The sequence below is a fragment of the Castor canadensis genome, chromosome 2 (genome assembly GCF_047511655.1).
Source record: "Castor canadensis chromosome 2, mCasCan1.hap1v2, whole genome shotgun sequence".
NCBI classification, from domain to species: Eukaryota; Metazoa; Chordata; class Mammalia; order Rodentia; family Castoridae; genus Castor; species Castor canadensis.
Genome location: NC_133387.1, coordinates 44,346,368 through 44,373,050, shown reverse-complemented (window position 1 = coordinate 44,373,050; position 26,683 = coordinate 44,346,368). Strand labels below are relative to the sequence as shown.

General features: G+C 38.5%; 1 protein-coding gene across 9 annotated transcripts in view; it reads right to left on the bottom strand.

The window, feature by feature from the left end:
• The window catches only part of Ica1 (islet cell autoantigen 1), a 144,279-nt gene extending 118,852 nt beyond the window's left edge, over positions 1-25,427 (bottom strand). For 2 of the 9 annotated variants that reach the window (XM_074064672.1, XM_074064679.1), the window contains exons 1-3: positions 24,924-25,062; positions 3,415-3,512; positions 362-536 (exon numbers count right to left, since the gene is read on the bottom strand). In XM_074064672.1, the coding sequence (XP_073920773.1) occupies positions 362-536; positions 3,415-3,431 (192 nt within the window). In that variant the 5' untranslated portion in view covers positions 3,432-3,512; positions 24,924-25,062. Of the gene's footprint in view, positions 1-361; positions 537-2,787; positions 2,846-3,414; positions 3,513-17,065; positions 17,245-24,923; positions 25,063-25,283 lie in introns of those variants that run through there. The other 7 variants (XM_074064675.1, XM_074064680.1, XM_074064678.1 and 4 more) reach the window with 6 other exon arrangements.
• Between the last annotated feature and the right edge of the window lie 1,256 nt (positions 25,428-26,683).

The following is a 26,683-nucleotide window of genomic DNA, read 5'->3' as shown; positions in this document are numbered from 1 at the left end:
ACCAGAGTCCTTTTTTATTTGCTTTTAAATATAGACATCTGTCCGACCCTAGTCTCCAATTCTGATTCCTCAGATATCACTAGCAGCAGATCTTTCCTTGTATTGTTTTTAACAAACATCTATTGGTAATTTATACATGTCAGGCATTCCAATTAAATGTTTAAAGAATGATTTAACTGAGACATGCTGGTGATTACATGAGAACTTGTCAGTTTTAAAAAATATGCTGAGATTAAATTAATTTGATTCAAGGTGTTCCTCCTTTCTAATATAAAGCACATTTAGACCTACCCAGGTGAATTCACTCTAAGACCTTGACTCCAGCAAGCCATGGTAGGCCTGAGAGCTGTAAAGAGCTCACCTCTAGCTTGGCATCCAGATCTGCATCGGAAGCAACAACATGTTCATCTTCCTTCTTCCCTGTGGCTTTAATAAAGGCCTGCTTTGTTTCCCAATACTTCTGTTGCATCTTATTGACCACTGACTTGTCTTGAGTATACCGATCCCGTAAGTCCCAGGAATAACTGCCAAAAACACTTAAGAGCTATTTTATTCATGGATTTCACAAAGATTAAGACATAGTATGAAATAATTTATCTATACATGACTGCATAATAAGATTTACATTTACAACACTAATAAACATGTAAAAAAACCTCTTTAAAAAAAAGCAGGAGAGTTTATTGAGATAGAAAATTAGCATAGAGTAGAACTCCCAAACCTGGGAAGGGTCCCAAGAGAGAGTGCCCATAAACACACTCTTATGTGGCTATCACAAAGTTAATTAATTCTAACTTACTCCAAAATCTTAAAAGTTAAGAGTAAGGAAGTGTACAATCTTTTGTAGGAAATCAAGAAACAAAACCTTGAAGAGAATTTAGATACCAACAGGTTGGACACACTCCTTTTAGGATTGGAGAAAGTAAGATCAAGGAGGCTGGGTGACTGGTTCAAGGCACCCCAATAAGTCAGAGAAAAGGCTGGACATGAGCACTCTCTCTCCACCCACCATGACGCCAACATGAAGTGATGGCAGGAAAGTAGATAAGGCGCTGAAAAACAGCTTGCCTAAAATCTGTTATGGACAAATCTAAAATAGTCAAACTCAGAGTCAGGGAGTAGAATGGTGGATGGGGCTGGTGGAAGGGGGAAATAGGGAATTTCTAATCAAAGCATAAAGTTTCAATTCATATAATATGAGTAAGTTCTAGAGAGTTACGGTTCAACACCATATCTATAGTTACCAATACTATATCATGCACTTTAAAATTGTTGAAAGGGTAGATCTCATGTTAATTGTTCTTACCAATCTATAAAATCTCTTATAGATTTCTGAGGTTAAAAACTTTAAATTCTTCAACATAAATGCTTAAAATATAGTTAGGAAGCCATTCTTGGAATATCATAATGAAGAGCAAATCAAAAAGTATATACAGAAGGAACTAGAAACAAAATTAAAAATGAAATGGAATTCCATAAAAATGACTGTAGTACCCCAAATACTGATGGAATTTGGTGCTCTATCCCCCTCTCCCTGCTGTCTACTCCCTCCTCAGTCCAGACTTCCAGCTCCAAAGGCCCATATGGGGTCTCCACCAACACCCCACTGCAGTTACATACCTTCTCCCACCCTTGCCCATTATCACTCTAGATGTGCCTTATAGTATTAGATCAAAATACCAGTATCTCAAAATTTGATGACTCATACTTTCTTCATTTATACATTCATTAAACTTACAATTTTCAACTCACACATTCATTCTCAAAATGTCAGAAAGCATTGCAAATGATTTCCATAATAATAGTCATCCTTTGTGAAAAGTTAGGATTATGGGAGACTTTTAAGGTCTATTTTATATCTTTCTGCATTAGTTAAAAGTTTTGTTATAAATTTGTATCAGAGAAAATAAGATAAAAATATGTATCATTTATGTAAATGATAATCTTTCTATATAGTATACACATTAAAAACCTGGAAGGCTGTACCCCAAAGACTGTGGTTATTTCAGGGGAATGGGATTCTTAAGACAAGAATTATATGTATGTATGGATATAACACAATGAAATTTCTCTATATAATTAATATATGCTAATAAATAAAAGACTACAGTATATGATGGACTTCTTTGTTCTGTATCTCTTTTTTCAGTCAATGATCATAGATTAACAGAAAAATAAATCCATTTTGAATGGATTATTTGAAAAAAACAAATGATTTTAGAAATCTAGCAAATGGCACACCGAGCACCTACCATTTGAAACTTAGGCTTCAAAAGGTTAAAAATCTTGCTCACAGTCACACAGGATTGCAATATACTCTGCAGCCCTTGTATTTCAGCAGCAAGCTATGAAGGGGAGTAAGTGCCAGTGTAAGAAGGACCAACTTCTTGGGGCTTTCAGTGTTTCTTAGGTGACTATTTGCCTGAACCTCCTGCCAGGGAGGTTACTCTAAGGGTGATATATGGAATCAGTCTATGGTCATAGTGAGGCAACATGAATAAAAAAAAAATGTCTGATGACTTTGATGACTGTATCAAATATGGAGACTCAGAGAAATTAAATCTGCTAGACTTTTATTACTTTTTAAAACTTAAATTTTAAGACATGCAAAACTCTTTTGATGTCTGATATTCGATGTTACAGAGGACTTTAGCTTGGTTTCATCTCAAATGAGAATGGGGGATTAAAAAGTATGTCCCTTATTATAATTAATGTATACCTGAAAATGGATTTACTGCATTTTTCATAATACAAATTAAAAAATGGCAAAACTTGATAAAGACCTACTTGCTAGGTAGATCATGGGTTCACAGGATTCAGAAACACTACCTGAAGATCTCTGGAGCTTTTAAGACAATTAACATGCTACTTAGATATGTTACAGGCACATAAATGACAGAGCTAACATATATGACCACCATATCTACTTTATTTAGCATCATACACTTACAGCCATGACTGGCTCCTGAATGTCCATGAAGACTGAAGTCATGACTATAAATTAGTAGTCTGAATATGATGTGATTGTATATCATTCTTTATTTCATAGCCAACCTACATTAAATTCCTTTATGCCATTAATGGTAGGAGTTATAAATAATATAGTGATAAAAATAACCAAGTTACTAAGTTTAAAAAAAGTGGTAGTAAAAAATTATTAGATTCCCAAGAGAAAATTTATATAAAGTGAATTCTTGAGAGAATATACATTAGATAAGCATTTATAACACATTTCACTCCATATTTAGTAGGGATATGGAATTTGGCTATAATTAACATTCAAGAGGGGATAGCAGGTTATTTACTGCTAATATGTCACTTAATTTTTCCATTTAATGACCCTTTTTGAGCATAAACTATGAGATTTCCACTTTGTTAGTAATCTGAATGTAGAAAAGACAAAAAATTACTTACCATTTGTGTCCTGACATGTTTTTTTCTTCTTTTTCTACTGTTGATGATTTCGGGAGAAGGGGCAAGGAAAAGGCATGGTAAGATATGTTATATTAAACCTGAAATAAAACAAATGTTTAACAGTTACACACAATATTACAATTACACATTAATCTAGCACATAAAAAATTTCAAACTAAGCCATTTCTAGTTGTATTATAGGGCCAAACGCTCTTCTGCAATAATGTTGTACATTGGTGTTAATAATAGTTTAGCTAATTAACACTGGAAGAAATGTCACAAATGAAGCTTAAGATAACAGGCAGGATAATAAAAAAGAATCAGGGCTCAGAAGACTACAGCAAACATATTGTCATTTATATGAAATTTAAAACATACAAAGTAATATTGATGTATATAAATATATAATGATGATATAAAGAATTTTTTAAAATCATGCTTCAAATGATTTTTTTAAAAAATCTTTAAAAGTCTTTAATGACCATCTTTTTATGAGACATACAATTTGTCTCTAAAGGAACAAAAGACAAATTGAGTGGAACTATGATGAGGTCAGAGTATACACTATTGACCTACAGCAATTGCACATTTTAAAAATATTAAAATCACCATAGTTTCATTTAATTTTTAAATTAAATTTATTTTTAACTGATACATAAAACAAAGACACTATACACATCAGTAGGAGAATATGTACTGTCTTGATACACAGACTTAGGAGTGATGAACACTAATTTCAAGGCAGCAGACCACTGCAGGGGAGGGGGGCAGATATGACTTGGGAGAGGTCTTGTTTCAACTGTACATGTAACATTCTCTTTCTTAAGGCAGATGGTGATTATATTGCATCTGTACATATCGATATTAGATTTGAAATATTTCGTACTCAATATCATTGAGAAATAAACCAGCATGCTGTAAAAGCAAAAATGGGCAAAAAATTAAAAATCCATTTAAAAATCAAGTAATAATTTGATGGGCTAGAACTGGACACCAAGAAAGGTGTGTAAGGAGGAAAATATGTGATATTTATTAGCCCAGTGCCATATTTTCATTGCATCAGAAAATACAGAAGTCACTTCATGCCTTTGCTGTTGCTCTTTTTGCTCTCCTTACAGAAGAACTAGCCAGCCCCAACATTGACCTCCACTTGCCTAGCAGTTACTAGAAAGAATAGAGAATCACTACCTAGAGGAAGGCTTCTGGCTAGCACAGGACTCCTGGCTGCCAAGTGAGTGCTCAATGGTACAGAATGCTGCACAGAATGGTCTGATCATTCTCCCTCTGTCTAAGACAGGGGCCTAGGAATCAGTATTCCTAAAAGTAGTGATTTTTCTAGGCTTTTTATAAAATGTTTTAAGAGAACTAAATTAAGATATCGAAAGTCTAGGCTCCAAGTATGGGGATGACAGATGGAGATGAGATAGGGGATGAAGGGAAATTTCAGTCTCCAGATGCCCCTGAAGTGACAGCATCCCACAGTCAACGTGTAACTTCAAGTGACACTCAGGATAAGTAGGCTTTGCCCTCCAGTACGTTCAGTCATGGAGGGGCCACAAGCTCTCAGTCTTTTCACATCCGCACAGCTTCACTGTAAGTACACATTTACTTTAGCTCAAAATTTCTAACAAAAACAAGTGTTTAAGAGAAATGAAATTATTTTTCTCTGTCCTAAGAGAACTGCCCCCATGAATTATTAGGATAGTTTGTGCTTTTTGATTAACTTGGTAAAAAACATGACTTTTTTATCTTAATTTTTAAGTGCGCTGACAGTATTGGTAACTATATACACAATGATTTATGATAGACCTCTAGGATGTTTTCATGTAGCATGACTGAGACTTTGTACCCGTTGAGGAGTGATTCCTCCTTTCCTTGACAAAAATACCATTGTAATCTCTGATTCTATGAATCTGACTACTTTAAACACTCCATGTAAGTGGAATCATGTAGAATTTGCATTTGTGTCATTAGCTTCTTTCATTTTGCAGAATGTACTTAAAGTTCACCCATGTTGTAGCATATGATAGGATTTCCCCTTTTTTGAAAGCTGACTGATATTTCATTGCACATAATATTTTCTTTATTTATTCATTCCTCAATGGACATTTAGATTGCTCCCTCATTTATCTATTATGAATAATGGTGCAATGAACATGGGTATCAAATATCTTTTCAACATCCTTCTTTTGATATATAACCAGAAATGGGATTGCTAAATCATATGATAGTTGTGGTTTTAATTTTTTTGAGGAGCCTCTATACTGTTTTCCATAGTGACTGCACTATTTTAGAATTCCACCAATAACACACAAAGGCTCCAGTTTCTCCACACTCTTGCTAATGCTTATTTTCATTTTTTACAGTGATCATTCCAGTGAGTGTGAGGTGATATACCTTATTATGGTTTTGATATGCATTTCCCTGATGATTAGTGATGCTGAGCACATTTTCATATGTGTGTTAGCCATTGGTTTATTTTCTTTGAAGAAATGTCTAGTCAAAGTCATTTTTCCATGGTAAAATTGGGTTATTTGTTTTTCTGCTATTGAGTTGAAAGATTCTTAGTACATTTCAGATATTAACCCCTTATCCAAGAGATGGTTTGCAAATATTTTCTTCCATTCCATATGTTGCCTGTGATTTTGCCTCTGTTCATGGTTTCCTTGCTACAACTGTTTGATTACTAAAATACCTAACAATTTAAGTTCTTTATATCAGTAACAACAATCACTGAGAAAACTCCCCCTTCCAAGTAGACTTCCAGGCCATTCCCAGATTATGATGCCATATGTATTCCCCCAAAGTATTGTTCACAAGCATTGTACTGGATTCTCCTGGGGTGTTAACATGCAGATGACTAGTCACCTGCCCTTCTCTACTGAACTAGGATCTCTGAGATCCTAGTTTATAAGACCCATATTCATGACAAAATTTGCAAGTGATGTTTAAATACATTAAAGTATAAGAACTACAGCTAAATGACACAGGGGGACAATCCTTTAGCAATAGATCTTTTGAACAAACTGCTGGATTATATGGCATTAGAACAATAGAATTATGGGTGGTCAAGTAAGGTAAACTCTGCAGGGCAAATCTGAACATCTCCATGAGAAGGCCATGGCCAGTGCTCATATCTCTTTTTATACATGTTCAAACTCCATACACCAAAGACAATTAATAGACATCTTAAAATTTCCTGACATAATCTGTCCTAGCTTGCTTTGATACTTTCCAAATCCACAGTGTCAAAACTACTACTTAAAAAAATCATTATAATCTTGACTCCTTTATTTCAGCTCAATAGCTTGGATTACCAAACATACTCTGAGCAACTAATTAATATATACCTGACAGTATCCCTGACCTAAAGGAATTTATGATCTACATAAGCTCTGTCCAACAGAAAAACACTATGAGCTATATTGGTAATTTAAAATAGTTTATTAGACATATTGAAAAGGTAAAAATAAACAGTGAATTTTAATATTTTATTTAGCCTACAATATCTAAAATATTATTTCAATATGGAACCAATATAAAATTACTATTCTTTTACATTCATGATTTTGTGCCAAGTCTGAAATATGATGTACATTTTACACTTACAGCAAATCTCAACTCAGACACTAAGTACTCAAAAGCCTCATGGGATTTCTTGGCTACAGTATCAGACAGTGTAAGTTAGCAGCAAATACAGATATACAAACATACTTTCCAGAATCAGGATACCCCTGACATTTGCAAGGGACATATAACAAGATCATAAATCTCCATCATCATAAGATACTCTCAAAACAAGCCCCAAATGAATGGTGTCATAACTGGAGCTTCCTAATAGCACAGAATAGACTTTCTGAAGTTCTGCTTTGGCCATTTTCCCTCCCCTTGGTCTTTCCAGACTGCACTTTGATGGGGTTCCTAGACATTCACCCCCTGGTCTAAGGTGAGGCATTAAAATGGTAGCTGTGCTCTGCCACACCTGTGAACTGGCCCTGCCTGTGGAACTGAGAAAACAGGGAAGAGGGAATACTTGTTCAAATTTTGTATTGAAGTTCTATGCAATAATTGTGCCCATTTTACTTCTTTTTTCAGCCATACTGGGATTTGACCTCTGGGCCTCACACTTAGTAAGTGCTGTACCACTTGAGCAACCTAACTGCCAGCCCTTTTTTGTTTCAGTTATATTTTGAATGGGGTCCTGTGTTTTTTTCCCCCTGGGGCCTACTTTAGACCTCGATCCTTCTACCTATGCCTCCCACATACCTGGGATCACAGGTGTGCACCACTATACCCTGCTTTTTGGTTGAGATTGGGGGGAATCTCACTATCTTTTTGCCTGGATGGACTTGATCCTACTGATGTTTGCCTCTAGAGCAGCTGGGATTATAGACATATACCACTATGGCTGGTCTTCATTTTTCCTCTCTATATTTTCTGTGGTGAGTTCTCATATTTAATCTACAATGTGAATGGGTAAAAGACAACAGCAACTGAACCACTTGTTTTTACTTCTTGGAGTCACTTAAACATCATGTGAAACAAGTTGTTCAGCCTGGACATAAACAACAATTTTTTTCCTAATTAAGGCTTACACAATGTTGATGCAAACATGGAGTTTGACTCATGTTACAAACTAAAGAAATCAGCCTATCCTTGGCTGCCTTGAGCACTGACACTAGATTCTTCTCTGTGGAAAAACAATGTGAAAATGCATCTTTATTCCTCATAGGCTGGTTTCAAGTGCAATGTAGACTCGTTCTGGCCTTGAACCCTTGCCTACAAGCTCTGCAGCACAGCAATGAGTGGTGATTCCTCTGACCACATTTGAGTCATGCAAAGAATCTAGAATTCTTGAGCCAGCACTTATTCAAGAGAAAAGATACGCTCATTCATCATTCCACCATATTGGTACACACAACCCTGAAAAATATTTTAACCGGGTTCCTCTTGAATCGTGTTTTCCTAAGCATGTCATGTTTCCTATGCAAAGTTTCATGTCTAAAACTGAGTGGCAGAATTTTCTCTTCCATTCAACAAGTAGTTTTTCTGTTATTCGAAAGACTAGCTGAACCAGTCTAGAATCCCTTTTCCTTAGGTCTGTATGGAGCATAAGTAAAGTCTCTTGAATTGCAGATCTGAACCAATGGACAAATTTGCAATTTTCCTAATTCATTTAAAATTTCTATTTCTTAGATAGAAACTATCACTACTTTAGAGCGCTTCAGTTCTGTTAACTTTCTTTGGGAAGTAAATTATTTTTCCCCCCACAGGAAGTACACTTTTCAGGAAAATAGAATTGTCCTGAAGCCATGTGGGAGCAAAGTGGCACATTAGGATCTACCTCATAGTGAAATCACAATTCCCAAACACCAGTGTCATAGCACCACATAGCATTGAATCTGAGGTGCAAATCTGTTCACATTTCAACATTCCTAAAATGAGATGTGTGTTAAAATCACTACCTAACCAAAGATTTGATATACACTTTACTTTTTTCATGGAACATAAAATGGTAAGACCTCACGAACAATAATTTACTATATTTGATGATATGTAGACTAAATCTTTACAATTAAACCTTATATATCACAGACTTTTGATGCTTATTTGCATGTATTTGTAGGCAGGGAAGGCCCGGTGTTGACAAGATAAAGGAAAGCGTCCAGGGTTAAAGGGACATTGAGGAGAGGGCACAGTGCTGGCTTCCTACACTGTCTCTGGGCTAAGTCTCTAGAATTAGTGGGTTCTACCTATGGACACAGCTAAGGCAGTCTTGAGAGGAAAGTTTATAGCCATGAGGGCATATATTAAAAAGATTGAAAGATCCCAAATCAATGACCTAATGATACATCTCAAACTCCTAGAAAAACAAGAACAAGCAAATCCCAAAACAAATAGAAGGAGAGAAATAATAAAAATAAGAGCTGAAATCAACGAAATAGAAACCAAAAAAACCATACAAAGAATTAATGAAACAAAAAGTTGGTTCTTTGAAAAAATAAACAAGATTGATAGACCCCTGGCAAACCTGACTAAAATGAGGAGAGAAAAACCCAAATTAGTAGAATTAGGAATGCAAAAGGGGAGAGAACAACAAACACCATGGAAGTCCAGGAAATCATCAGAGACTACTTTGAGAACCTATATTCAAATAAATTTGAAAATCTAAAAGAAATGGACAGATTTCTAGATACATATGATCATCCAAAACTGAACCAAGAGGAAATTAATCACCTGAATAGACCTATAACACAAAATGAAATTGAAGCAGCAATCAAGAGTCTCCCCAAAAAGAAAAGTCCAGGACCTGATGGATTCTCTGCTGAATTCTATCAGACCTTTAAAGAAGAACTGATACCAACCCTCCTTAAACTGTTCCACGAAATAGAAAGGGAAGGAAAACTGCCAAACACATTTTATGAAGCCAGTATTACACTTATCCCAAAACCAGGCAAAGACACCTCCAAAAAGGAGAACTACAGGCCAATCTCCTTAATGAACATTGATGCAAAAATCCTCAACAAAATAATGGCAAATCGAATTCGGCAACACATCAAAAAGATTATTCACCACGACCAAGTAGGCTTCATCCCAGGGATGCAGGGGTGGTTCAACATATGAAAATCAATAAACGTAATAAACCACATTAACAGAAGCAAAGACAAAAACCACTTGATCATCTCAATAGATGCAGAAAAAGCCTTTGATAAGATCCAACATCATTTCATGATAAAAGCTCTAAGAAAACTAGGAATAGAAGGAAAGTTCCTCAACATTATAAAAGCTATATATGACAAACCTACAGCCAGCATTATACTTAACGGAGAAAAATTAAAACCATTCCCTCTAAAATCAGGAACCAGACAAGGATGCCCACTATCTCCACTCCTATTCAACATAGTACTGGAATTCCCAGCCAGAGCAATTAGGCAAGAAGAAGGAATAAAAGGAATACAAATAGGTAAAGAAACTGTCAAAATATCCCTATTTGCAGATGACATGATCCTATACCTTAAAGACCCAAAAAACTCGACTCAGACGCTTCTAGACATCATCAATAGCTATAGCAAGGTAGCAGGATATAAAATCAACATAGAAAAATCATTAGCATTTCTATACACTAACAATGAGCAAACGGAAAAAGAATGTATGAAAACAATTCCATTTACAATAGCCTCAAAAAAAATCAAATACCTAGGTGTAAACCCAACAAAAGATGTGAAAGACCTCTACAAAGAAAACTATACACTTCTGAAGAAAGAGATTGAGGAAAACTATAGAAGGTGGAGAGATATCCCATGCTCATGGATTGGTAGAATCAACATAGTAAAAATGTCAATACTCCCCAAAGTAATCTACATGTTTAATGCAATTCCCATCAAAATTCCAATGACATTCATTAAAGAGATTGAAAAATCTACTGTGAAATTTATATGGAAACACAAGAGGCCACGAATAGCCAAGGCAATACTCAGTCAAAAGAACAATGCAGGTGGTATCACAATACCTGACTTCAAACTATATTACAAAGCAGTAACAATAAAAACAGCATGGTACTGGCACAAAAACAGACATGAAGACCAGTGGAACAGAATAGAGGATCCAGATATGAAGCCACACAACTATAAGCAACTTATCTTTGACAAAGGAGCTAAAAATATATGATGGAGAAATAGCAGCCTCTTCAACAAAAACTGCTGGGAAAACTGGTTAGCAGTCTGCAAAAAACTGAAACTAGATCCATGTATATCACCCTATACCAAGATTAACTCAAAATGGATCAAGGATCTTAATATCAGACCCCAAACTCTTAAGTTGATACAAGAAAGAGTAGGTAATACTCTGGAGTTAGTAGGTATAGGTAAGAACTTTCTCAATGAAACCCCAGCAGCACAGCAACTAAGAGATAGCATAGATAAATGGGACCTCATAAAACTAAAAAGCTTCTGTTCATCAAAAGAAATGGTCTCTAAACTGAAGAGAACACCCACAGAGTGGGAGAAAATATTTGCCAACTATACATCAGACAAAGGACTGATAACCAGAATATATAGGGAACTTAAAAAACTAAATTCTCCCAAAACTAATGAACCAATAAAGAAATGGGCACGTGAACTAAACAGAACTTTCTCAAAAGAAGAAATTCAAATGGCCAGAAAACACATGAAAAAATGCTCACCATCTCTAGCAATAAAGGAAATGTAAATTAAAACCACGCTAAGATTCCACCTCACCCCTGTTAGAATAGCCATCATCAGCAACACCACCAACAACAGGTGTTGGCGAGGATGCGGGGAAAAAGGAACCTTCTTACACTGTTGGTGGGAATGTAGACTAGTAAAACCACTCTGGAAAAAAATTTGGAGGCTACTTAAAAAGCTGGACATCGATCTACCATTTGATCCAGCAATACCACTCTTGGGGATATACCCAAAAGACTGTTACTCCAGAGGCACCTGCACATCCATGTTTATTGCGGCACTATTCACAATAGCCAAGCTATGGAAACAGCCAAGATGCCCCAGCACTGACGAATGGATTAAGAAAATATGGTATCTATACACAATGGAATTTTATGCAGCCATGAAGAAGAACGAAATGTTACCATTCGCTGGTAAATGATGGAATTGGAGAACATCATTCTGAGTGAGGTTAGCCTGGCCCAAAAGACCAAAAATCATATGTTCTCCCTCATATGTGGACATTAGATCAAGGGCAAACACAACAAGGGGATTGGACTATGAGCACATGATAAAAGCAAGAGCACACAAGGGAGGGGTGAGGATAGGTAAGACACCTAAAAAACTAGCTAGCATTTGTGGCCCTTAACGCAGAGAAACTAAAGCAGATACCTTAAAGCAACTGAGGCCAATAGGAAAAGGGGAACAGGAACTAGAGAAAAGGTGAGATCAAAAAGAATTAACCTAGAAGATAACACCCACGCACAGGAAATCAATGTGAGTCAATGCCCTGTATAGCTATCCTTATCTCAACCAGCAAAAACCCTTGTTCCTTCCTATTATTGCTTATACTCTCTCTACAACAAAATTAGAAATAAGGGCAAAATAGTTTCTGCTGGGTATTGAGGGGGGGAGGAGAGGGAGGTAAGGGAGGGGGTGGGGGCAGGGGGGAGAAATGAACCAAGCCTTGTATGCACATATGAATAATAAAAGAAAAATGAAAAAAAAAAGAATTAGTGGGTTCTAGTCAGGCAAGGGGTGGGAGTGCATGTGTGTGGTGTGGAGTGTTATTCTAGGTAGAGGAAAAGAAAAGAACAAATGCTTCCGCAGTAGAACTGCATGGTAGTATGTGTAACCATCTATAAGCAGTTATGCATTAGTATTGTAACTTAAAGACAAGAGATGTGATGGGAAACATGCGCTGGTCACTGAAGGTACAGTGTGTCACTTTCAGCCTACTCAGTAGGCACTGGAGAGTAGACACTCAATGGTGTTTATTTCACATTTAGTGAGTGCCTTTTCATCCTGCCTTTGCTAGGGAGTTAGTCTTCTGAGCATCTATCACAAACACTGGCATGTCTCTTGGATTTTGCTTCCAATTGGACAATACTAATTTATATCATCTTCTCCTTGGTCCATTTTCCTATTACTTCAGAGATCAACCTCATCTGGAAAAATGACCAGTTTTTAATATTATGTTCTTTTGTACACTGACTCCTGTTAGGCAATCACTTCATAAAACTCAAATGTACTTAACTTTTCTTCAGAGAAGTAGAAATGTTTACCTATTTATTCAGTTTATTAGACCCACTACTTCTTTTCAAATGATCTGAAATGACACAATCTTTGGGTTTATATCTTTGCTGTATAATTTCAGAAAGAATGTAAGTCATATGGTAGAGTCTGAAGGGAAATGAGAAACAATGGAATGAAGCCCTTTCCTTTTGAAGTGGGGACACTAGCCAGCCTGGGAGCACAAAGCCAATTACTGCAGAACTAGGGCTTCAATGCAGACTCTTACATTTGCCTCAAGAACAGAAAAAATACAAATTTGTCAAAGGTTCTAGGTGCCAAGGTAAAGAATAACTGAATGACTATGCATTTCTCTGGGTGGGACATGTCTTCATCTTTTATCCTAGGTGTTTATCTCTATAATGATTTTTATGCTGGGCATGTTGGCACAAATCTGTAATCCCACCTACTCACTCAGGAGGTGGAGGTTCAAAGCTAGCCCAAGCAAAGTTAGGAAACCTTGTCTCAAAAACAAAATAAAAGTAAGAGGTGCAAGTGGTAGAGCACTTGTCTCGCAAGTGCAAAGCCCTGAGTTCAAACCCCAGTATTGCAAACAAACAAAAAAATTCATGATTTCTTATGAGAAGTGTGTTTACAGAAAAAAAAAAAGCTGGAAAGATTTCTCCAGGCATAATTAAATGCACTTATTATTTTTTAAAACTTGGCTCATCATATAGGGCCTTCATGTGGTTGAGAAAGAGAGACTCCCACGGGGGTAGGAAGTTGAATTCAGCCTTCTGTCTTTGTGAAAACTAAACAGTAAAGTGGGATGTTTTTGACTTGTTTTTATGGGTGTTTTTGCTATTTCTCAGACATCACATAGCTTTTCCTTCAGATTTTCATAAGGTTGTGATTACTTGAGCATTCCAATGGATTCTATTTCTAGTTTTGTGTCTCCCACAAGTGATTTTTGACATTTCATAAACTCACAAGTAAATGTGAAGCAGGATCCCGCCTTAATTTTTGTGAGTCAGCAAATCTTACAAGATGAAAACAGAATTCTGACCTTATTCCAGGCAGCTAAAAGATGGATGAATTTCTATGTAAACTCTACAGATACAAGTCAATGGTAAAATTTATATTTTATGTTAATGACTTTGGGGGTCTTAGGATATTTTCAAATGAGCATTTTACTTACATTTCAAAACACAGGTGTTAATGCAGACAGTAATTAAGCTTAATGACTCCCTTATTCAAACCACATTCCTAAAGTGAAATTTTAGTGCTTCCTAATAGCTCCTTAGTATTAATAACAGCCACAAACCATTCCTCCTCCTAGTTAATTCACCTATTTGGCTGCGATTTGCTCATTTGTAAAATAGGAGACTAGGCCAGCTGACAAGTAGGATGCCCTCAGTCACAAAAACCATACAACTAATTTTAATTACTTTCAGAGACACATCTGAGAGAAAGCTTAGAGATAAGAAACACAATGTTACAGTTATCTTTCTTTTATTTATTTATTTTTTGAGGCAGGGTCTTACCATGAAGCCCAGGCTGGAACTGAATCCACTATTTAACCCAAGCTGACCTTGAACTCAAGATCCTCTTGCCTCAGCATCTCCAATGCTGTAATTACAGGATTGGGCCACTACTGATTTAATGTCTTCTTTTTTTCTTTTCTGTTTTGTTTTGTTTTTTGAGACAGGGTCTCTCTGAGTAGCCCAGGCTGGTCTGGAAAGCACCATACTCCTCCTTCAGCCTCTTGTGTTCTGGGATTACAGATGTGAGTCACTACATCCTACCTACATCTTCCTTTTAAAGATGAGGAAATTGGAGGTATGTAAAATGTAAATGACTTGTCTCAAGATCAGGTTTAATAAATCTATATTTTATAGATTTAATAAATCTATATTTTTATTTAATCTATCTCATTAATAAATCTATATTTTATTCAATAAATCTCTATTTCATCTCTATTTTTATTTATCTCATTAATAAAACCTATATTTTTATTTATAAATCTCTATTTTTATTAATAAATCTATATTGATTTATATTTATTTTATAATCCATAAATTATTTATATCTCATGTTGATAAATTCATATATATTTAAATTTTGTATAACTATATTTATTTGCCATACTTATATATAAATGTACATTATATGTGATTTTATATTTAGTAGTATTTTATTTTTATATATTATACATTTATATTTTATGTTAAAATTATATTTTGGTTACAGTGGGTTGAATAAAATGTATTATCAAGTTAATTTCACCTGTTTCTTTTTAGTGTTTGAAACTAAAAACATTTTACTACAACTAGAATGTCTTAAATTATACATGTATATGGCTGCCATTTTATTTTTGTTGGATAGCCTTGGTCGAGGGTATTAAGCAGATCAGTCAAGAGCTAGAAATCCTATAACTGAGGTCACCAACATACTGCTCTATATACAAATATTTTAATCAGTTTTTTTGCCTAAAATCTCTGATTATTATTTTGTCAAAGATATCATTACAAAACACAAATTCATATATATATTTTAAATGACCTACAAGAGAGTTATACTCCACATTTTCATAAACTGTTCTAAAAGGGTCAAATTCATGTGCAAAATGTACACTTTATTACAAATCAGATTTATGTGAATGATAATTGAGATGGATGGATTATTATAAAACCATCAGAAGTTATAAAGATAAGGTCAGTTTCTGTATCTATTTATATAGTCACAATGTACATACACATATATTTGCAAATGAAATATATGTACTTCATATACAAATAGATAATACTGTGAAAGAAGACCAAGAATGTGAATGTAGGGGCAATAATTATATGAAGCTTGTATAACCATCATGCCAGCAATCAGATGATAACTAGCTAGACACCATTTTAAGATTAAAATCATAAATTTAAAGCCTCTTGAAGAGATGACCAAACTATTTCTTATTACTCCCATAGAATCTCCTAGCTGAGAGCTAAAAGAGAATTACAGACCATTTAGTCCACCCTCCTCTTTTTATGGATAAGGGAACTGAGGCTCCAGACTGAAGGAAATTTCCCAAGGCACAGAATAAGGCTTATTACACTAGCCTTAAATTGCTGAAATAATTAGACACCAGTATATGGTTTATAAATTTTCAATGCTGTGCACAGGTCCTGTAAACAAAGCAGCACAGCTACTTTCTCTGAAAATGGCATGTATTTGAGGACTTTCCTTGGTTAAGTTGTGGTAACTATAATCTTGTTTAAGTTTGGGTTGGTTTATGAGCAAGGAATGAAGGAAGCCTAGCAGGGAAGCAGACCTTAGAGTCAGCAACAAAAGGAAGCAGACAGAAAGAGAAAACTTGACATTTTCATGTATCCCAAATAAAAGAGTCACTCTTGCCTCTACTGGGTCATCTAGTTAGTGTCATTTGAGTACCAATAAAAGATTCCTTTTTCAGATTCTCTCTTCTACTTCTTCAGGGAATAAGTTATGGGATTAGACAGTAGCAAAACCCAGAGTTCATGGTTGTTTTGATGAGGATCAAGAAAAACAGGATCACTGAGTATACACCTGGTAGGGCAGGCCCAGGTAGAATAACCAGGAAGTTGCATGAAGGCAGTGAGCTCCAGGTAGGCAGAGTAGGGAGAAACAAGAGACAGAAAGGGGAGAGTAGCTTGGCACCAATTTAACCTTTACACACTTCACAATATTGTTGCAGGTATGCATGGCAACACTGAAGAGAGCACGAGGTGAGAACATACTCAACTCCTGGCCTCAGGTAGCAGCAGGAGAAAACTTCCCAGGGTAATGAGGGGCCATCTTCCTTCTTGTGTACTCTGGGAACCCTGGGCTTGACGTTGGGCACTTTCTTTCATAGCTTCTACTTTCCATACACCACTGCTCACTTCTTTGGAGCTATCCCCCACCATTGCCAAAACCTTGCCCCTCCCTACCTTAGGCCATCAATCTTTCTTGCTTTCTGCCATCAGCTCACTTTTTCTCCTTCTAGACACATCCTCTTCTTTCTCTTCACAATCAGAGTTCTGAGTCCATGCCATATTTCCTTCTCTACAATAATAGAGAAACTCTTATACTATGGACCCAACTCCAGTCCTCATCTCTCTTGACCTTTGACTATGCTCCCTTCCCTTCTTGAAATCCCCTTCCTTGAATCCTCAGGAAATACATTCCATACCTCAATTTTGTTAGCTCCTCTTTCTCTGAGTCCACAGGTCAAATATCAGGTTCAACCTTGGCTACCTGATACTTTACTTGCTCTCTCTCTCTAGGTAATTTCATATACTTCCATCCTTCAATCACCAGCTGTATGCCAATGACTTCCAAAATTAAACACCTCTGCAGAGCACTGGATCTATTTCTTTACCTTGAGACTATAGTTTTCACTTCAATGTTCCATAGGCTCTTCAAATTCAGCACATCTAAAACTAAACTTCTCTCCATTTCCACCCCCTTAATCATTCTTCTCTCTGTAGTCCCTATGTTAAACACCAGCCAACCAGATGGCCTAAATTGAGAACTTGACTTCTCTCTCATCTCTTGCAGCCAGTCTCCAAGTTCACTCTATTCTTCCTCCTTGAGTGAATCTTCTCTTTTCTATTTTTATAGGTGGGGCTTAATCTAGACCTTCATAGGCAACACCATCCCTGTATCTGCCCTTTCTAATCTTTTACACTACAGTCTGTAATACTACTGTAAACTGCAAAGCTACACACACTGCTCTCCCATTCAAAATGCTTTGTTTCCTCTTGCCACTAGAGAAACTCTGAACCTCTTAGCAAAAAACACCTTCTCCCCACCCCATACTCTGGCTTTTTTCTTCCTAACTTTACTATACCTCACACAGAACTATTCCTTTCTGCTTCCTATGGTAGTTCTATTCTTAGTTTTTTGAGGGACCTCCATAGTGCTTTCCATGGTGGTTTCACTAATTTACATTCCCAGCAACAGTGTAGACTTCTAAAGTTTCCCTGAATGTACTTTGACACTTCATAGCTTAAAATAATTCTTTCCTTTGGATTGCCTTCCTTTTCTCTGTCTAGTTCAGCAACTTATAACTTACTTCTCTTCAAATACTACCTCCTCAGTGAAGTCTTCCCAACCCAACACCTGCCCTCTGCCCAAGAACCAGCTGTCCCATGCCAGGGTGCCAGTGCACTTCCATTACTCTTCCATAATGAGGTACTTACAGCTGCATTTCCTGTACCCGACTGTAGGTCCCTTGAGAGCAATCCCCTAAAGTTCATTTTTGCATTTTTTGGATCAAGCATAGCACCTGAACTATACTAGGCATGTAGTAAGCCTACAAAGGACTGTAGCTGTGAGCTACTACTTACTGAGCATTTTACATGTGGGAAGCACTTGATACCATGACTTCATCTTCCCAAAACTACCCAGGGGATATCAACCCATTTTGCAAGTGAGAAAAAAACTTAGAAAGGTAAAGTAATTTACCCCAAATCAACAACTACTAAACTTAACCCTACTTTTGACCCCTGAGCTCTTGTTTTTACCACTCTACTCTTAGATGAAAGGAGGTTGTATAATGGGCTGTTTCTGTAAAAACAGTCTCACCCAATCATAAGCTCAGGTGCTGTTAGTCACAAGTCCACTGCCACCATGGTGCTACTCTGCACAACCAATCCTACAACTGATGAACAACTCACTCTGTGTTTCTACCAATAAGGAGAGAGGCCACCATTTGTCAAAATTAGCTCCTTGCTTTTTGGCTAAGGATACCCTATCAGGAAATATTACATAGAAGGCTGGATTTCCTCTAAATATGTTTCAGACACTGGTGTCCATTATTCTATTCTGGGAACAGAGAAGTAGGAGTGAGTAATGGTGATGATAGGAAATAATGGGATGGATTTAAGTGTGTATTCTTGGAAAGGAGTTGGAGTACTTTAAAGATACTGCTTGTACAAATATACTCACCACCTAGAGCTAGAGGAACTACTTTCAAACCTAGACTGTTGGGATTAATAACTACTATTATATATTCAGTGGTCCATCATAGAACACATAAACTTTGTGTTTCCTACTCCATAGTACTGTATTACATTCAGTTAATTTTTTCAGCAACGCTCTTTTAATTTCATGTATTTTCTGCTAAATGTGTTCTAAAATTGACTCTACCAGTGTTCTCTAACACCCTTTTAACACCAGTGCTCTATTTTCTACTTCTATACCTCCACCTCTTTCGCAACTATCCAGTACATAACTGAAAGCAGTCATATGTTTACATTGGCTAATGTATCTAACCCTCCCAACTCACAGATAATCAAACTTGCCCAAAGTCACTCAGCTAAATAAGGGACACACATCTGCATCAGGCTCCAGACAAAAGGACTACCTGCCAGTATTTTCTCTACCTCCCTTCGTACATGTACATACTCTGTTGGGACGCTCTACTCCCAATTCTTGGTTCACTTGCTGAATTACTATTGGTCATTCAAGGCTCACCTCAAGGACTACCACCTTCATGAAACGTCTCAGGTTTCCTGCCTGTGGGGTATCTCTCCCTGGGCTTTATTTCCCCAGAATGCCTCTCTCTATCCCCTCTGTGCTTTTGTGGAAAAGTAATTGTAAGCTGACTCATCTTTCTCCTTTAGCAGACTGTAGATTTTTCCAGAGCATGGTAAGATCTGGATTTTGTCTTGGGATTCCCAGGATTTAATCCACTGTATGGCACGTGGTATATATACAACATTTATTTGTTTTATACTAAGTAAGAGACAAGCTTCTCTGATTTGGCCAAAGGCTTGATGAACGATGTCATGTGACTTAGCAGGAGAGAGTGACAATTCTCATCATGAGCAATGCATCCTTTTCCCAGCTTTTTATCAACTCATACTCTGTCTCTCTAGGTTTGCTTTGGGACAGAGAGTTACCATTAATTGAAAAACTACCACTTCTCAGACACTGAAGTGTCTGACGTACCCACAGCACTGTTCACAATATTGCCAAATTGACATCATTCCCATTTTATGATGAAGCTTAAAATCAGTTGTCATAAATAACTGGCCTACTGTCACACAGAGGGAAAACTTTCTTTTCAAAGTATGCATAAAACGCTCTTCATATATAATCATCCTTGCTCTAGAGAGATTCACTGGTATTTGTGAAAATTACTTGTAGCTCCAAACTAAACAAACAGAAGCACAAACCCATATTAATTTGGATCTTGGAGTAGTGAAAAGTATGACCAACTAGGATTTACAGAGGTTCCAAAGCAGTTCTACCACATGAATTTTCCAGGGCACATCATGTCTATATTCTTAATTTTCTTATCTGCTAGATGGGGATTGCAATACTTACTTATCTCAGAAAGGGTGAGTAGCAAATAAGATCAGGTTTGCCAAAGTGCTTTGTTAAGGATGAGGACTAATGCTTGTTTTGGTGCTGTATTTTCAAACAACAGAAGAAAACCCTGGGCATGAGAATGATCTGAGGTGTTAAAAGCAGATGGTAGAAGCCAAACTGTCAATCTACATTTAACAAGCCCCCATATGATTTTGTGGACCACTAAATTTTGAGAAATACCAGTGAACAGCAATACTTCTCAAACTATAAATAACACATGGACAGTGTGTTAAGTGCAGATTTGAATTCAGTAGGTCTGGAAGGGAGAGATAACAAGCTAAGATTTGGGATTTATAACAAGCTCACAAGGAAGTTTGTTGCTGGTCCATGGACCACATCTGAGTGGCAGGGGCTTGGAAGATCTACCCCCTACTGGGACAAATAAGCTTTGCTTTCTTCCTGGACAACAGATTGTTTATCTCAACTTTGGGAAATATTTTTTATAAAGTCCAGATTCTTATTTCTGGTGCAAAAATCACTTTCACTACTCAAAACCAAATTGGAACACATGCCCTATCACAGGCAAAGCAGTAGCATCCCATTCAGATACAAATAGCACATGTTTCACATGTGAAAGAATAATTCATTGCTACTACTTGAGTCCTATTCACTATGCAAAATTACACACACACACACACACACACACACACACACACACACACACATTCTCACACTAATCACACAGGGTGGCTATTCCTGGCCCATAGATAAGGAATACTGATTAGAGAGCTAAAGAAACCTGCTGAAGGTCACATGGTTAGTCAGGTGTTGCAGCCAGGGTTCTGTGTAAGTCACTTTTCATCGCTGTGACTATATCAACTTAAAGGAGGAAAGATTTATTCTGGCTTATGGTTTACAGGTTTCAATCATTAGCTGGCTCCATTGTTTCTGGGTCTGGTGAGACAGAACATCATAGTGGAAGAGCATGGTAGAAGTCAGCTACTCACCTAATGAAGACCAGAGATACAGCAAGGTCCAAGATATACCCTTCAAAGGCTTGTTTTCTCCTTCCAGGCTTGTTTTCTCCTTCCAGGTCCTACCTCCTAGTTTCCATCCACCCAATAATGCCATCAAATTATGACTCAATCAGTGGATTAATTAATTGATTATGTTAGAGCCCAATTAGTTCCCCCAAATCTTACACTGCATTGGAGACCAAGCTGTTAACATATGACCCTTAAGAGGACATTTCATATGCAAACCACAACAGATTCCAATTCTGCTTCAATCAGGATCTAAAGCCGTGTGTTCTCTCTACTCCTCCAAAATGCTAGATATGATTGCAGTATGAAACATAACTGCTTGGGAATCAAGAAAAATATGAGGAAAAATGTTTCTCCTCTATCAGTTGTTGAGTTTAAGGTTCTACTCAGACAGATTCTGGGTGGTATGGGGGTGGCAATAAGGGGCTTTAGCTAATAATCTAATAAAACATGCAGACAGCATCCTTGACCACATATCTCCTAAATGTGAATAATACAGATGGAGTTAAAGTACACTAGTGACCAGTGAGCTGATCAAAAGCCACCTACCCTTAGGCTTCTGTCAGTTCAACCAATAAAGAGGGAACAGTTATCTTGATCCTGGTGGCCTATCCACTTCCCCACCCTCTCCTGTATGAGGCTTCTGAAACCCAGAATTCATGCTAAACACAAGTTTACTTTACTATCCCATGTCACAGTTGTCACACACCTGCCTACCTCTGATAAAACTGCTTCTATTTAAAAAAAAAAAAAACTTGAAAATGCAGCAATATTAAAGGCTTTCTAGTAAGTAACAAAAGTTCTGTACTTTTCTAAGGTTGATGTTGAATGATAAACCCAGCAATAAAGACTCTCAGAAGAAGCAGTCAGACAAATACTCAAGTGTATCAAACAGTGCAGGGTATAGTTACAAAATAAACCTCCAGGTAATTACCAGCCAGTGAGTTTATCCTTCAGTGGTCAGTGAAGGATATCCTTCACTGTGATATCCTTCAGTGGTTGAAGGACTCAGGGTCAGATTTTTAACCTTAGGTCTCTCCACGATTATAAGTAGAGTGCTACGGTTCATCTGCAATTTCATAACTAGGCAAGCAGCCCTACCACTTGAGCCCTCAACCCTTCCTTTCCACTGTTACCCTAAAACTTGAGATCCTTCTGCCTCAGCCTTCTTAGTGGCTGGGACTGTTTCTTTTTTCTTTTTTTTTTTCTCCTAGTGTCTTCTTTTTTTTTTTTTTCATTTTTCTTTTATTATTCATATGTGCATACAAGGCTTGGGTCATTTCTCCCCCCTGCCCCCACCCCCTCCCTTACCACCCACTCCACCCCCTCCCTCTCCCCCCCCTCAATACCCAGCAGAGACTATTTTGCCCTTATTTCTAATTTTGTTGTAGAGAGAGTATAAGCCATAATAGGAAGGAACAAGGGGTTTTGCTGGTTGAGATAAGGATAGCTATACAGGGCATTGACTCACATTGATTTCCTGTGCGTGGGTGTTACCTTCTAGGTTAATTCTTTTTGATCTAACCTTTTCTCTAGTTCCTGGTCCCCTTTTCCTATTGGCCTCAGTTGCTTTAAGGTATCTGCTTTAGTTTCTCTGCATTAAGGGCAACAAATGCTAGCTAGTTTTTTAGGTGTCTTACCTATCCTCACCCCTCCCTTGTGTGCTCTCGCTTTTATCATGTGCTCATAGTCCAATCCCCTTGTTGTGTTTGCCCTTGATTTAATTGGGACTGTTTCTAAAGACAATTATTTACCTCTGCAATACAAAAAGGTAAATTAGAAAGTAATATCTGCAATTAAAATAATGTATTTTTCTAAAACCAAATAGTGATATTTAAGCTACTAAAGATTACAAACTGATTTAGTCCCCAATGGTATTCTGTACAAAAGATGTTTCAAAAATAAAGACTGAGGGTTGGGTATATGGCTTAAAAGGTAGAGCGCCTGCTTAGCAAGCAACGATGGCCTGTGTCTAAACCCCAGTACCACAAGAAATAAATAAGTAAATAAACATGGAAACCTAACAAGAAAATCTTTGGTTTGAAAATTCACAAAAATCTAATTTTAAAATGGGGGTGGGGTTTGTAAACACTAAGAAACTGAGTCTGGGGCAAGGATTTCAACTAATAATCATTTCCTACCATTTCCTACATCACAACCCCCTCCCCTCAACCCCTGAAACAGTTCTGATCTCAGATCCAAACCAGAAGGCCACGAAAACCAATTTGAAGTTTTCCTGGACAGACTTCGCTGAAATACGGAGACACGGACATGTTTGCAATGAGTCATAATTTATGGACCCTAATGGCCAATGAATGCCTTATGTGACTTTCTTCCTGCACTGAGTATCATTTTCAAACCAGCTGGTGATGTATCTTCCAGGCCTTAATTATTTTTATAGTTACCAGATCTCAGTAACTAAGGCTGTCACCCCAGGTTCAGGGACAAAACCCTTTCTTGTGCAGATAGTTTTAATGCTATCTAAAAGCAGAGAACTTGATTCTCTTTCTAAACCTTCATTCTCCCCATCAGGCTGCCAAAGACTTCAGCCAACATCTGGGCGCGATACTTTAAAGACCCCAAAGAGAAGTTGAGAGGCTTTGGGGCGCTCCAGGTAAAAAGACAGTGGGAAAGGTTAAGTGAGAGACGCTGGTGGGAAAGGCAGGCATCATAACAGGATATGCTCTTTTCTAGAGGAAACAGGAGCTGCAATCGCGGGGCAGGAAAGGCGGAGTCAGCAGCACCCAAAGGAAACCAGCGCGCCTTGGTTTGCAGGAACCTGGCCTGCTCAGGGACACTCGCCCCTGTGTGATCCGAGACCGGTGAACACCTCGCCCGCGGGAGACCACATTCAGGCCTTATAGCACCAAGTGATCATAAAAAAGTACCCATCTGCTCTCGGGCACCCCTGCCAAAGACCGGCAATGGGGCGAAGATAAAAAGCAAACATCAGGCACCGCGGCAGGTGAACTTGTCAACAAGTCAGCCCAGAAGGGACCTCGGGGTCCTAGAGCCGAAGCCGCTTGGAAGGCGAGACAGGGAGCGGGTGGGTGAGGTGGGAAGGCGAGACAGGGAGCGGGTGGGTGAGGTGGGCTGGCAAGGGTGTGGATGCAGGTGCTGCTAGAGCTGGCGCCAGCGCGAGATGGGGCCGAGAAGCGGACCGCTTCCCTTGGGCTCTCCAGGGGCTGACGTACGCTCCCATGGTGCGCGCATCCTCCAGACCTTCCCAGGCCAGAGGGAGGAGACGGGGGAGGGGAAGGGGCTCATGCGGTTCCAGCACAGGGATCGGGGGCAGGAGGCGGCGGCCCGCCTGTCACCCGCCGCCCACAGAGGGCAGAGGAGGCAGCCTTGGCTGGCACCCCCGACCACCCGGTTGCCGGGCGTTTCCCGCTGCAGCATGCAGCCCGCCCGACGCGCCCCCGCCCCGGCCCCGGAGGGCAGGTACCTCGGAGCCCCGGCCCCCTGGAACCTCCCGGCCGCGATCTGAGCGTCCCTTCAGATCCCTCATGCGACGTCAGCGTCGGCAGAAGGCGAGGGAAGGGGCGGGGGGAGCGCAGGAACCGGCCCTTCCTGCAGCGGCCGCCGCCAGCCGGAATAGCAGCCGGTGGATCCCGTGCGCGCCGCAGCGCAGCGCAGCGGCCGGGGGGAGCGGGAGCTTTCCCTTCTTCGCCAGCGCCCACGGCCTGGGTGCTATAGCCTCCAGAGCCTCCTCCTATCCCCACGCCTCCCTGCTGGGGACCGCGGCGGGCGACCCCTTTCAGCAGGGACCCTGGGACTGAGGATAGGGAAGGGGCGATGATCTCACCTTGTTTGGGGCGGATCGGGGATGAAGGGAGTGAGTCTCCCTTTCTCTACTCCCTGGGGTCTTTCCTTGATCCCCATCTCCTGGGGTAGCCCCCCGCTGGGACAGGCCGCCCAGAATGGCCCCGCCCCTGCTCTCCTGCAGGTGTTCCACGTGTCCATAGCATTTGCGTCACAATGACCTGGCTACAGGTGGGAGCCAAAGCGAACGCCCAGGATTCCCTCTGTCCAGTGTGTGGTGTGTGCTACTTCCTTCCACCTTAGATTCTGGTAACTTTAGGGGACAGGAGATTTTACGCCTTTAATGCCAAGAAAAGTTGGAGGCCTGTCCTTGGAAACCAAGTTTGAGCTTAAAGGAAAAAGGCTGTGGTTTAAAAACACCTGTGTATGTGTTTGCATTTTTCATACCTATATGTCTTGTATCTTTTATACTTGTTATTGCCACAGCAGTTTCTTCGTCTCTTTGTCATCAGAAAAGAACCAAACCCCTTGTTTCTGGAGTTCCTTGCAAATCACAGGAAGAAAAAACATTGGAATAAGTGCTTTCTAATATTAATTGTGTTGAAATAAATCCCAATGTCTATCCCTGGTAATAGGTTTCTGAGTAAGTTCATTGAATGTACAGTGGCTGAAACAATTTAGCAGGGTGGAATGAAAAACGGATATTGAATAATGATGCAAACAAATCTGAAATCCACAGCTAACATGAATGGAGTACTCCTGGGGTCTGGCATATGTTGTCTGGTTTACATTTAATCCTTACAGCAACCCAGTATTGTGGGTCAAGTTATTATCCTTATTTTACAGATGAAATCACTACCCAGAGTGCCATGAAACATGCCTAACATGTTTAGAGGGAGAAAACTGAGCACTGATTTGAATCTAAGGTTGTCTGAACCAAGACACTTAACCTCAAGACAGAATGAGGTTAAAAAGAAAGAGATCATTATTTTTTTTAAACAGAATGAAATGCTATTTCTAACATCTAGATACTCAATAAATGGGTGATTGTATCTGTTTGTTAACTGAAGCTTTGAGAAAGTAATAGATCTCCCAGAAAGATTTTCCTGACTATAACATTCTCCTTCCTACCAGTCGTGGTTTGCTAGTTAGAAAAAACATATTTTTTCAAACCCATTTTCAAAGGTTGGATGTGAGGCACATATTTACATTTGTTACTAGAGAATCAGTAGAATGGCAGGTCATTTGTGTATTCAAAGTATGCCTTCAAAATGCAGATAATTGGAATATAAGCACTGGGGGGAGGTGAGTGAGAAAGCTGATTTATATATAACTACTTAGGCTTCCTTTATCCTTCTAAAGGTCAAGGTGATTGAAACAGTGTCATATTTCTAAAACATAGGAATATGCATTTATTAAAGTTTCAAGTGAAACTTTATCCAT